Raw genomic sequence first — 11672 nt, 5'->3', positions numbered from 1 at the left:
GATGGAGGATTCTCCTGGGAATCCATCAGTCACCAACCAAATGAAACTTTGGCACCTTCCCCCACATATCACTACTTAATTGTTTATAAGCAACAACAGAGTCCCAGAGATGGAGAGGCAAACGGGAAAGTGCCCTTTCTCTTGGGGCTTCGGGCCTCTGAGCACAGCAGCAGCGAGGTGGTGACCCATGATAAGAAACCCACTCGCAAAGGGTGTCCTTGCCCACATGACTTCCCATCCCCAAGAAACGCCAAGCTGCCAAACTTCTTTGCAACAGGGGGAGCTGAGTCTGGCAACACGCTGCAGAAAGTTTGCGCAAACCTAGGCAGAAACACCCTAATCACCCCAGCTGGAAGTCATTGTCCAGTTGCTGCTGTCATGCAAATACAATTCCTCTAGAGCATTCATAACTTGTCTTGGAAGCTCAGCTGTATTTTAGGTGACGTGTTTTCTGTAGAATTCCTAAGTGCTTGCTCTCGGGAGTTGGGCCAAGTACACACAACAGCTATTTGGGGCAGAACAGCTGGTAAAGGGAGAGGCAGTCTAGACTCTAGAAGAAAAGTAGCAAGAAGTGAAGGATACTAGAAATGGTAAGGACCCAGTTAAAGGAGATTGTAAACTCTCTGTGGGCAGAAAGGGGCTGTGTACTTCTTTAGCTTTCTCTCCATGTCCAGCAGAGCATGGAGAGGGAGCTCAATATTTATGAGGTGCTGAGACTAAAAACTTCTGATTTGTGAGCATCGTGAGCCCTTAAACATAGATGGCAGGAGATGGTAAATGCAAAGTAGCATATGCACCATTCCTCCAAGCCTCTCACAGTAACAGACATCACCAGTCAATCACAGACAGACATCACCAATCAATCACAGCACTGCGTCCGAGCACTGAGCCTGGAAACAATCTCAGAATCCATGCCAGCACAGTGCTCAAAACAGTATCAGTGGATTGGAGGGAAATGATCTTCCCACCCCACCCCCATCTTTGACAATTAATGCTGACTTGTTAGGAAAGGATGGGAGGCCTTGGAACAACTTGAGAGTGAAGGCGTCACCATCAAGAGGCACAAAGTTCCCCACTGTGAAGGAGACAGCAAGGCAGAGACACAGAGCCAGACCCTACCCTTTTGGAACTTACCAGTGACACTTGGGGAGAAGGGTGCTCATTTGCTTGTCTTTCAGCATTACGGGGCCACTCACTGATCACGTAACTTCTTTTTTTTTTTTTTTAAGATTTTATTTATTTATTTGACAGAGATCACAAGTAGGCAGAGAGGCAGGCAGAGAGGGAAAGGGGGTAGTAGGCTCCCCATCGAGCAGAGAGCCCAATGTGGGGCTTGAACCCAGGACCCTGGGATCATGACCCGAGCCAAAGGTAGAGGTTTTAACCCACTGAGCCACCCAGGCGCCCCTGATCATGTAACTTCTGTAGACATACCTCATTCTTCCCCACTTAGCAAGTGATGGCACAGGCTGCTCAGAGGCCGTGAAGTTCAGCAGAGGGTATGTCCCTGAGCTAGGAAGAGGCCGCCCTGGGGATCTGACTTTTTCTCCCAAGGCATTGTCACCTGAGATGCCACCAGGACCCATTCCCATAGAAATGTGTGGCCTAGAGAGCAGGGTGAGAGGGGCCATGCTCTGAGCCCTCCTCCCAAGTACCAGGTCCCTCCCTCAGCCTGGGATCCCCCATCTGGCTCGCTCACTCATGTTCATAATCAGGCAGCCGATGCTCTTGACACGTGCCATCTCCTGTGTCCCAATGACACTGAGGGCTCGGAGAGGTCCAATGACATGTCCAAGGTCACACAGGTAAAGTGGCAACTGAAGTCCACGTTCTTCCCAATCGCTGGTGGTTCCAGGGGACTGGCTCTGTTCACCAGGTGCCGTGCCAAAGTGTCTCACACTGCCCTGGGAGGTCCTCAGTGGGTGGCCGGCACCCCCACGTCATGTTTGTTTCAACACCAGGTCCACAGCTGGGCCTGGGAGACACAGAGATGAATCGAGGGAGGCCCCTGCCTTTGGGGGGCTCCCTGTCTGGAGAGGAAGCCAGGGAGAGAACAGATGGTTACCATGATGTATGAGCTTCCTGGGGCCGCCACAAAAAAAAAAAAAAAAGGCACAAACTGGGTGGTTTAACAACAGACATGTATTCTCTCACAGTTCTGGGGGCCAGAAGTCTGAAATTAGGGTGTCGACAGGGTGGGTTCATCCTTCTGATGAAGCTCTGAGGCAGAATCAGTCCCAGGAGGGACTTCCAGGGGTGCCTTGGCTTGGGGCCACATTACTGTGATTTCTGCTCCCCCCATCTTCCCCTAGACATCTTCTCTGTGCTTGTGACTCTGTGTCCGTTCTCTTCTAAGGACACTGATCATTGGATTCGGGGCCCATCCTAACTCAGGATGATCTCACCTCAAGACCCTTAATTATACCTGCAAAGACCCTCTTTCCAAATCAGGTCCCAGTCACAGGCACCTGGGGTTAGGAGGTGGGCATATGTGTTGGGACATGTTCGACCCATTGGCTATGGTGACAAGGAAGGTCCCAGAAAGCTGGGTGACGGAGAAGAAACTGTGGAGAGTCCTGCAGGAGCGGCGAGCCCCCTACAGAAGTTCCTCCGAGGAGCTGCGGGAAAGAAATCCGTTCGTTTCCTTGCTCACCCACCTGCTGGATGCTGACTGTCTATCACGCGCTGGGCCAGGCTCCTGGCTCCTGCCTTCCCCCCAGGTCACGCACTGCTTGTGAGCGTGACAGGAAAGAAAAAAAAAAAAAAGGAACCCATGGATAAAAGAATGACCAACAGTGAAAAGTGCTGCAGAACAAGTCCTAAAAAGCGGGGTCAGAGAAGGGAACTATGCAGCACAGGGAGGCCTGGTGTTAGGTCAGTGGAGCCTGGAAGACAGGGCCAGGCTGAAATGCACAGACAAGCTCCCTGGCCTTTCCGACAAATGGTCCTGGGACCACTGGGGATCTACAGGCAAAAAAAAAAAAAAAAAAAAAAGAAAGAAAGAAATTTGTTTTTAACTCAAGATGGATCATTCAGTGAAGTATAAAATGCAAAAACTATAAACCTTCTAGATGATAAACATAGGGGCAAATCAGGACGACTGTGGCCTTGGCGATTTTATACATAAAAGACCCAAGCACAATCCTAAAAGGAAAATATGATACACTGGCCTCCCTGGAAATAAAAAACTTCTGCTCTCCAAAAGGCACTGTTAGAGATTCAAAACCCAAGCCGCAGACTAGGAGAAAATCTTTGCGAATCACCTGTCTGATAAAGGATGGGTGTCCAACATATACAAATAATGCTTAAAAGTCCATAAGAAAACAAACAACCCAGTTAAAATCTGGGCCAAAGGTCTGAACTGACCTCTCAATGACAAAGATATACAGCTCGCAAATGAGCGAATGAAAAGGGGCTCCACATCAGACGTCATCTGGAGACTGCTAATTAAAAACATCAATGAAATACCACCACACACCTATTAGAATGGCTAAAAACAAACAAACAAAAAAAAAACAACAACACAAAATGCTGGCGAGGATGTGGAGCAATGGGAACTCTCGTTCATTCACCACTGGTGGGCACACAAATGGTAGTACGACTCTGGAGGACAGCTTGGTGGTCTTTTTACAAAGTGAAACACACTGCTAGCCTGTGATCCACCAATTGTGTCCCTAGATATATCCAATTAATCTGAAAATGTGTCCATGAAGCCATATTCAGTGTATATCCGACCTCGCAACTATATTGCCCAAAACTGGAAGCAACCAAGATGTCCTTCAACAGGAGAACAGGTGAACGGTGGTCCATCCATCCATACCATGGGATATTGTTCAGCAACAAAAAAGAAATGAGTACTCAAGCCATCAAAAGACATGGGTGACTCTTAAAATGCCCATTGCTAAGTGAAAGATGCCAGCTGAAAGAAACTAACTACGTATGAGCAACAACTGGAGAGATTCTGGAAAAAGACAAAAAACCAGGGGTTAGGGAGGAGGGAGAGAAGGAGAGGTAGGGACCGGGGGCTTTTAGGGCAGCAAAACTACTCCATATGATAGTGTAAAAGTGGATACATGATGTGCATTTGTCAAAACCCATACAAGGTGCAACGTCAAGAGTGGGGACTCTGGTGTCAACTGCGGACTTCAGTTAGTAACAATGCATCAATACTGGCTCATCAAGTATTAACAAATGTATCACATACTGCCAGGAGAAACGGCATGTGTGGGGGGACATGGGGACTCTGTATACTTCCTACTCATGTTTTCTGTAAACCTAACAGCACCCTAAAAATTTAAGTTCACTAGTTAAGGGGGTGGCAAGGGAAGATGAGTCAGAGCCAAGCAAGTGGGAAGTGAGGGAAAGAATCACTTGGTAGAGGACACGGCAAGTACAAAGGCCTGGCAGGGAGCACGAGCTTGGTCCCTTCCGGGACCTGCAAGGAATCCAAGAAAGGAGGAAGGATGCACTGGAAGGAGCCGCAGGAGCCATCTGAGGCGGAGAGGAGGACCAGAGAATCATATGCCTTGGGGACCAAATTCGATTCCCTTCATCTTTGCCTCATTATCCTATGCGGAAACAGAGGCTCAGGTGAAAGCAGTGAGAAAAGTATGGCTCATTTAACCAAAAACTATAGAGGGCTCACAGGATGTCACCAGCACTTACACACACACACACACACACACACGCACACATGCACACACACAGAACCACTGTGGGATAAGCTACCATTATCATCTGTGTTTTACGGATTAAGAAGCAAGCCCAGAGAGGCAAAAACCACTTGCCCAAGGTCACACAGCCAGCAGTCTGTGGCTGAGGCTGACTCTCCGTCGTTGCGGTGGCAGCCGCAATTCCAGCTGAAGTTTCCCAAAGCCCAGGGAAGCTGTAGGGAGGATCCCTGCCCCCTCCAGCACCCCCGGATCCCTGGGGCCTGACGAATGGGGCTCATCAGTGCGTTTGCTGAACCCACAGTTGGATGATTCATGGTGAGGTGATGCGCCTCTGAGGTGCCTTCCAGCTGGGAGGGTCCAGCATTGTGGACCCCAGAGGGGCCCCTTGATGCCTGTGTGTTGCCAAGGCCACCCCCATGCTGTGGTCCTGGGCTGTGGTAGTCCAGCTGCTGTCCGTGGCAAAGCCTTCCTGGCCCCAGAGAAGGTGTCCTGGTCAGGAGCTTCCTGAATCCCTGTCCCCTGCCGCCACCCCCTGCTCCCGCCCAGTGCTGGGTCTGTGTTGGAGGAGAGACTGTCACCCTTGTCTTCAGCTTCTACACTTATGCAAGTCAGTAAAGGACGGCAAGCCTCTCCCAGAGCCCCTTGGGCCTCAGTTTCTCTGGAGGGCTTCCTTAAGAGAGCCCTGGTCTCAAGGACTTAACATTTGTTAAGGTCATCACACACGGTTTTTTACATAGGATGGGCATAACAGTGGGTCAGGCTTAGCGGGCCCCCGGAAAATGAGAGGCCGAGTTTCCCCACCCATTATGAATCCTGGGGACCCCAATCCCCCCTGCATCAGGGGTCCCGGGAACCCCACCCATCCATTTAGGATTCTAGAAACCCCGTTTGAAACTATGGGTCAATCTCGCCCATCACCAGGGATTCTGGGAACCCCTCTGAGGCGTTGGGGACCATTCTCCCCATACATCAGGGATCCCCGGAGGCCGGGGGACCCAGTGCTCCACTCAGAGTCCCGGGTCCCCGGATGCCGCCTCCGCTCCAGGTCCTCGAGCAGGCGGGAGCCCACGGGGCGCCCCGGGGATCCCTGGGCGTCACGCTGCTGTTGTGGAGCGCGTGTTGACGCGTCGCCGGGGAGACAGGCGGGGGCGGGCCCAGGAGGGGGGCGCGGCCTGGCCGTGCGCAGGGGGCCGGCCAGGCTGCGCAGAGCCCTGGCGGCCGCAGTGACCACGGCCGCCGCCGCCCGCCGGCTTATATACCGCGGCTAAATTTAGGCTGCGCCCGGAGCTCGTCCCCATCCGGGACGCGTTTCCGCCGCCGCCGCTTTGGCCCGGCCCCCGCGCGCGCCGCGCCTATAAGGCTTGGGCGGGCCCGGCCGCGGGCCGCAGAGCGTCCCCGCCCGCCCGCCCGCCCGCGCCCCGACCAGCCCGACTCCGGGCAGCCACTCACCGGTGTCCCGAACCCGCGTCGGCCCCAGGTGCCAGCCATGGCGCTGAGCGAGCCCATCCTGCCGTCCTTCTCCACTTTCGCCAGTCCGTGCCGCGAGCGTGGCCTGCAGGAGGTGAGGGCGGCAGGGGCATCGGGGGCGGCCAGGACCGCGGGCGGCGGGGGCAGCTGGCTCAGGGTAGTAAAAATGTGGGCTGCGGGGTAGTAGAACGCAGGCGGCGGGGACTGCGGGCTCAGTGTTGTAAAACGGGCTCAGTGTAAAAAAGCCCCGGGGAACTGTGGGTTCAGGGTGATAGAACGCAGGCGGCGGGCGGCGATCGCCGAGACCTGCCCCGCACTCACGCCCGCACCCTATCGCTCTGTCACCCGCAGCGCTGGCCGCGCGCAGAGCCCGAGGCAGGCGGCACCGACGACGACCTCAACAGCGTGCTGGATTTCATCCTGTCCATGGGGCTGGACGGCCTTGGCGCTGAGGCAGCCCCTGAGCCGCCGCCGCCACCCCCACCGCCCCCGCCGCCTGCGTTCTACTATCCCGAGCCCAGCGCACCGCCGCCTTACAGCGCCCCTGCGGGCGGCCTGGTGTCCGAGCTGCTGCGGCCCGAGCTGGACGTGCCGCCGGGACCCGCGCTGCACGGCCGCTTCCTGCTGGCGCCACCCGGCCGCCTGGTGAAGGCCGAGCCCCCCGAGACGGACGGCGGCGGAGGCTACGGCTGCGCGCCCGGCCTGGCCCGCGGGCCGCGGGGCCTCAAGCGCGAGGGCGCCCCGGGTCCCGCCGCTGCGTGCATGAGAGGCCCCGGGGGCCGTCCCCCGCCACCGCCCGACACGCCGCCGCTCAGCCCCGACGGTCCCGCGCGCCTGCCTGCGTCCGGTCCGCGCGGCCCCTTCCCGCCGCCCTTCGGCGGCCCCGGCTTCGGAGCGCCCGGGCCCGGCCTGCACTACGCGCCGCCCGCGCCCGCCGCCTTCGGTCTCTTCGACGACGCGGCCGCCGCCGCCGCCGCCGCAGCTCTGGGCCTGGCTCCGCCCGCCGCCCGAGGTCTCCTCACGCCTCCCGCGTCCCCGCTGGAGCTGCTCGAAGCCAAGCCCAAGCGCGGCCGCCGCTCCTGGCCGCGCAAGCGCACCGCCACGCACACCTGCAGCTACGCGGGCTGTGGCAAGACCTACACCAAGAGCTCACACCTCAAGGCACACTTGCGCACGCACACAGGTGGGCGGCGAACGCCGGCTGGGGGCGGTGGCGGGGGGCTCGCGACGGGGGGGCGAACGCTTAGGAACCCCCCCTCGAGGGCGTGGCCAAGAAGATTGGGAGGGGGTCGCACGCTTAGGACTCCACTGGGGGCGTGGCTCTAGCGGTTGGGGAGGGAGTACGCACTTAGGAACCTTCGGGGGACCCTGTATCAGAATGTTGGGGAAGGGACGCACGCTTTGGACCCTCCTGGGAGCGTGGCTCAGGGCTTTGGGCAGAGGGTGCGCGCGCCTAGGAAACCTAGGGGGGCGCTGGGTCTCAGAACGCGGGAGAGAGGATGCAAGTTTAGGACTCCCCCGGGGGCGTGGCTGGAAGCGCTGAGGAGTGGAGAGTGTGCACTTTGGGCGCCCTGGAGGACGAGAATCAGGGGGTTCGAGAGCTAGGGTCGTGTGCCTGGGATCCCTAGAGGTCCAAAACATAGGTCCCCCCACAGCTTTGGGCGCTGGTTAGGGATAGGCTTCGTGCGCCCCAGTAGTCACTGTCGCAGGGAGCGTGTGCGTACCCGGGCCACAGGCGGGTACGTGGGAAGCAAACTGAGGCCCGCTCTCGCCCCCTCCCTGCAGGCGAGAAGCCCTACCACTGCAACTGGGACGGCTGCGGCTGGAAGTTCGCGCGCTCCGACGAACTGACGCGCCACTACCGCAAGCACACAGGCCACCGACCCTTCCAGTGCCACCTGTGCGACCGTGCCTTCTCGCGCTCCGACCACCTGGCGCTGCACATGAAGCGGCACATGTAGCCTGGACGCCCACCCCCCACCCCCCCACCCGCACGCGGCCGTGGCGGGTCCCACGAGCCGGGCGCGGCCCCCTCCAAACTGTGACTGGTATTTATTGGGCCCAGAGGACCGGGCTGGGCACGGCGTGGCCATTGAGGAGGCTCCCCCAGCCCCACGACGACGACGACGGCCCGGCCCCCATCAGAGACTGAAGACCCGGTGGGAGAAGACCACGATCCTCCTTGACGAGTTTTGTTTTCAAAATGGTGCAATAATTAAGTGTCGTCTTCCCCACCCCCCCACTGGGTCTACACTAGAGGATCGAGGCTTGATGCCTTGTGAGAAATACAGCCTTAATTTGTACTGTCTTCGACATTTTTTATAATATTGTACATAGTGACTGTGACAGATATTGTATTACTGTAAAATAGGAAGACAGGTGGGCATTTTGGCTCCCTGGTTCATTTTTATAAGACTTTCGTTGGTTTTTTTTTTTTTTTTATTAAAAAAAAGTTTTGCATCTTTTGAAAAATCACAGCCCTGGTCTGACTGCTTGGAAGCTGGGGTGTAGGGCGGGTGTGGAGGGGAGGGGGCAGCTTTGATGGAGGAGGGCAGCCTGGCAGAGGTGGGGTGAAGTGTGGCCTGCCCCAGCCAGCACCCAGCTGCCAGGAACCTGTGGCTTTTTCTATAAATTTAAACACTACATTTTAAGACTGAGGGAGAGTTATTTTAAGGTTGTTCCCTGAGCCATAAATTGCCTCTTTTTCCCCTGAGCTGGGGAAAGTGCTGGTCCCACTGACGTGGCCTCCTCTGGGCTGAAAAAGAAAAAAAAAAAAAAAAAAGCCTACCTCTTTCTGGAAGCTTCTGAGGTTTTAGCCAAAGTTCTGGAGTGTGCAGGCTTCCACCCACTCCTCACACACACACCTTTTTTCTTCTTTCTTTCTTTTCTTTCTTTCTTTTTTTTTGAAAGGGGCAAAATAATGAGTTTCTGAACTGCTTTTGCCTTTTACTAGTCTTGCTTTTGAGCAGGATTTTTTAAGGGATGAGTTCCCCATCCTGTTAGAAAACATGAAATTTTATTTGAGGGCTATGTATGGCTCTTTTCCAGATGAGGAAACAGGTCAGAGAGGTAGCTATGGAGAGTGGTGGCACTGGGAAGCTAGCCGGGTCTGTCTGTCTCCCAAGGGTCCGTGGACCCCGGTAGAAGGGATCAGGGGCTTTCTGCAGTAACCCATGTGCTGCTTGCGCTGGAGGAATGTGAGACCCTCCCCTGCAGGTGCCCTGGTGTGGGGAATCACATCAGAGCTCCTGCCTTGGTGGTGGGAGGTGGCCACTGCAGAAATCCACCTCCGAAACGAGGAGACCCCTGCCCTGCACCCCAGGTGTCCCTGTCACGCAACGAGGTGACTCTCCCTGGCAGGTTCCCCCTCATCTTCCCCCTTTTCGGGGCCCTGGGTGGGTAACCATGACTACCAACAATTGCACAAGTTGTTTCCAGAAAGTGAAAATAGCTTGTAAGCAGCGCCTATTTTAAAACACTCTTGCCCCATTGCGACAGAGGCTGGGATTTCCTCCCTCCCTCCATCCTTCCTCCCTCCTCTCCCCTCCCCACCACCCCCAACCCAAGGCAGTCCTGGAAACAGCTGAGAGCATTTGGTAATCCACAAAAAGCAGAAATGGAAGATGACAATCTGATTCATCCTCCTCGAGTAAATAGCCAGGGCCCAGGGCCGCCGGTGATGAGGGGTGTGTGAGTGTGTGAGCCTCCCGAAACCACTCTCTGTGGCTCTTGCCAAAACTGTTCCGGAGCCGAGCAGAGCCGGGGGCCCGCCAACCCCATGGACATGCTCTTCTCTCAGAGCTGGTTCCGGAAGCACTGGGAGGGGGCGGGGGAAGGGCAGCACAAAGACTCACAAAAGATTTAAAATAACCTTTTGCGGGGTCTTCAGTCTTTCCAGTTGCATTTCAACTCGCAAGTAAAGCCCTTTTTCTGGCTTTGCCCAGTTGCATTTCAACTCGCAGGTAAAGCCCTTTTTCTGGCTTTGCTCAAACAACACCTTGCAGGTTCCCCCTGCAGGGGAAGTTGAGTCCGATGAAAGGCCAGTTGTCAGGGGACAGAAGCTGTTGAGTTTCTGTTCCCGAGCGCCCCCAGCTGCTAGAACACAGTGCCATGCCCCCACCGGCTGTGTGCTTCAGCCACCCAAAGAGCCCTCATCGTCCCTTTCTGAAAACCCAAATGCCAACCTTCATCAGGTGTCTTCTGGATGCGTGGTCCTCAGCCAGGGGTGACCTGGACTGGAGACATTTTCAGTTGCCACAAACGGAGGGTGGGGTGCTGCTGGCATCCGGTGGGTGGAGGGCTCTGCTAAGCTGCTCATGATGAACCTGGCGGCACCTCCTCCCCCCACCCCACCTCGCCCCAGCATTCAGAGGTTGAGCCCCAGATATCAGCGGTGCCACAGGCAGAGGAACTGGTCCTCTGGTTCCTAAAAGAACAGGAGCCAATGCTTCTCTACCCAAGGAGGTGGCCCTGTCCCAGGAGCAAGCTTTGATGGCAGATGTCACCCAGAGAGAAGTATGAATAAAATCTCACCGCCCGGCCCCACCTCAGATCACTGGAAGAACACACCAAACCTGGACATTTTCCCTTTCCATAAAAAGTCCTGGTATCCATTTGTCAGAATGATAAATATCAGACGGAAAAACAACTTACCCTGCATTCTACAGCCCAATTCCAATCAGAGGTTATTAGAGGGAGGGATTTCTGGTGAGCGGTTGAATCGCTTTCCCATGGCTGTGGTGATCACTGGATTCCCCCACCCCTCCTTTTTTTTTTCCAAGCAAGGTGAAAACCATTTTTCCCTCCATATGTTTTTAATACCATTTAAAATGGTTGCATAATATTCCACTAGACATGCCAGAAATTGCTTATGCAAACAAGCACCTAGTAATATATATATTAATATATATATATATATATATGTGTGTATTTTGGGGGGTCATGTTTCAGTTTGTCCTCCGGGGGGTGGGTAAAGGGGTTGGAAGGGATGAAGGTCTGGGGGGGGACTTTGGGCATTGCCAGAATGATCTCCCAAGAGTCACTCCAGAGATGCGAGGAGGATGCAAGAGTTGTTTCTCCGCCAGAAGTTTCCTGTATGTCAGGGAGCCCCGGACACCCAGACTGGTGACAGAATAGGGTGTGAAGCAGAGGAAACGTGAGCTTTCAGAGGGTAAGGTGAGTCCCTGACTCAGCACCTTGTCCCATCGGTAAAGCTGAGTTAGCACCCAGACCCAGCATCAGCCTGGGGAGTCCCAAGGCAACAGGCTGGAGACGGCTCGTGAAATCACCAGGGCCAGGTGGCTCCCATGCGGAGCTGCGGTGCTGAGGACCAGGTTCCTGCACCTTCGCTTCGGTGACATTTGGGGCCAGATCGGGCTCTCTAGTGGCGGCCGGCTGCCTGGTGCACCGAGGGAACCTCCAGCAGCATCCTAGCCCCGCCCACTTCACACCAGCAGCCCCCATCCCCACGAGTTGCGACAACCCCAAATGGCTCCAGATGTTGCAAAGTGTCCCCGGGGTGGGGGGACGGGG

General features: G+C 55.7%; 1 protein-coding gene and 1 long non-coding RNA gene across 2 annotated transcripts; one reads left to right on the top strand and one right to left on the bottom strand.

Annotated features, from left to right (window-relative positions):
• Positions 1–1385: 1385 nt before the first annotated feature.
• Positions 1386–5137, bottom strand: LOC125091352 (uncharacterized). Its single transcript, XR_007124667.1, has 3 exons — positions 4372–5137; positions 3367–3440; positions 1386–1975 (listed from the first exon to the last, which is right to left on the bottom strand). It is a non-coding gene; the product is annotated as an uncharacterized LOC125091352 (long non-coding RNA).
• A 908-nt stretch (positions 5138–6045) lies between these two features.
• Positions 6046–8617, top strand: KLF2 (KLF transcription factor 2). The gene is made up of 3 exons (XM_047698887.1): positions 6046–6234; positions 6492–7323; positions 7926–8617. Exons 1-3 carry the CDS (start codon positions 6160–6162, stop codon positions 8099–8101), a joined length of 1083 nt encoding a protein of 360 aa, XP_047554843.1. The 5' UTR covers positions 6046–6159; the 3' UTR covers positions 8102–8617.
• Positions 8618–11672: the final 3055 nt, after the last annotated feature.

This window comes from Lutra lutra, chromosome 1 (genome assembly GCF_902655055.1).
Source record: "Lutra lutra chromosome 1, mLutLut1.2, whole genome shotgun sequence".
NCBI classification, from domain to species: domain Eukaryota; kingdom Metazoa; phylum Chordata; class Mammalia; order Carnivora; family Mustelidae; genus Lutra; species Lutra lutra.
The sequence above is the reverse complement of the archived record's forward strand: the minus strand, read 5'-3'. Positions and strand labels throughout refer to the sequence as shown.

Coding starts and splice junctions, on each gene's coding strand:
- KLF2 (XM_047698887.1), top strand. CDS start 6,160: ATGGCGCTGAGCGAGCCCATCCTGCCGTCCTTCTCCACTTTCGCCAGT. Junction 6,235..6,491: donor GCGAGCGTGGCCTGCAGGAG/GTGAGGGCGGCA, acceptor TGTCACCCGCAG/CGCTGGCCGCGCGCAGAGCC. Junction 7,324..7,925: donor ACACTTGCGCACGCACACAG/GTGGGCGGCGAA, acceptor CCCTCCCTGCAG/GCGAGAAGCCCTACCACTGC.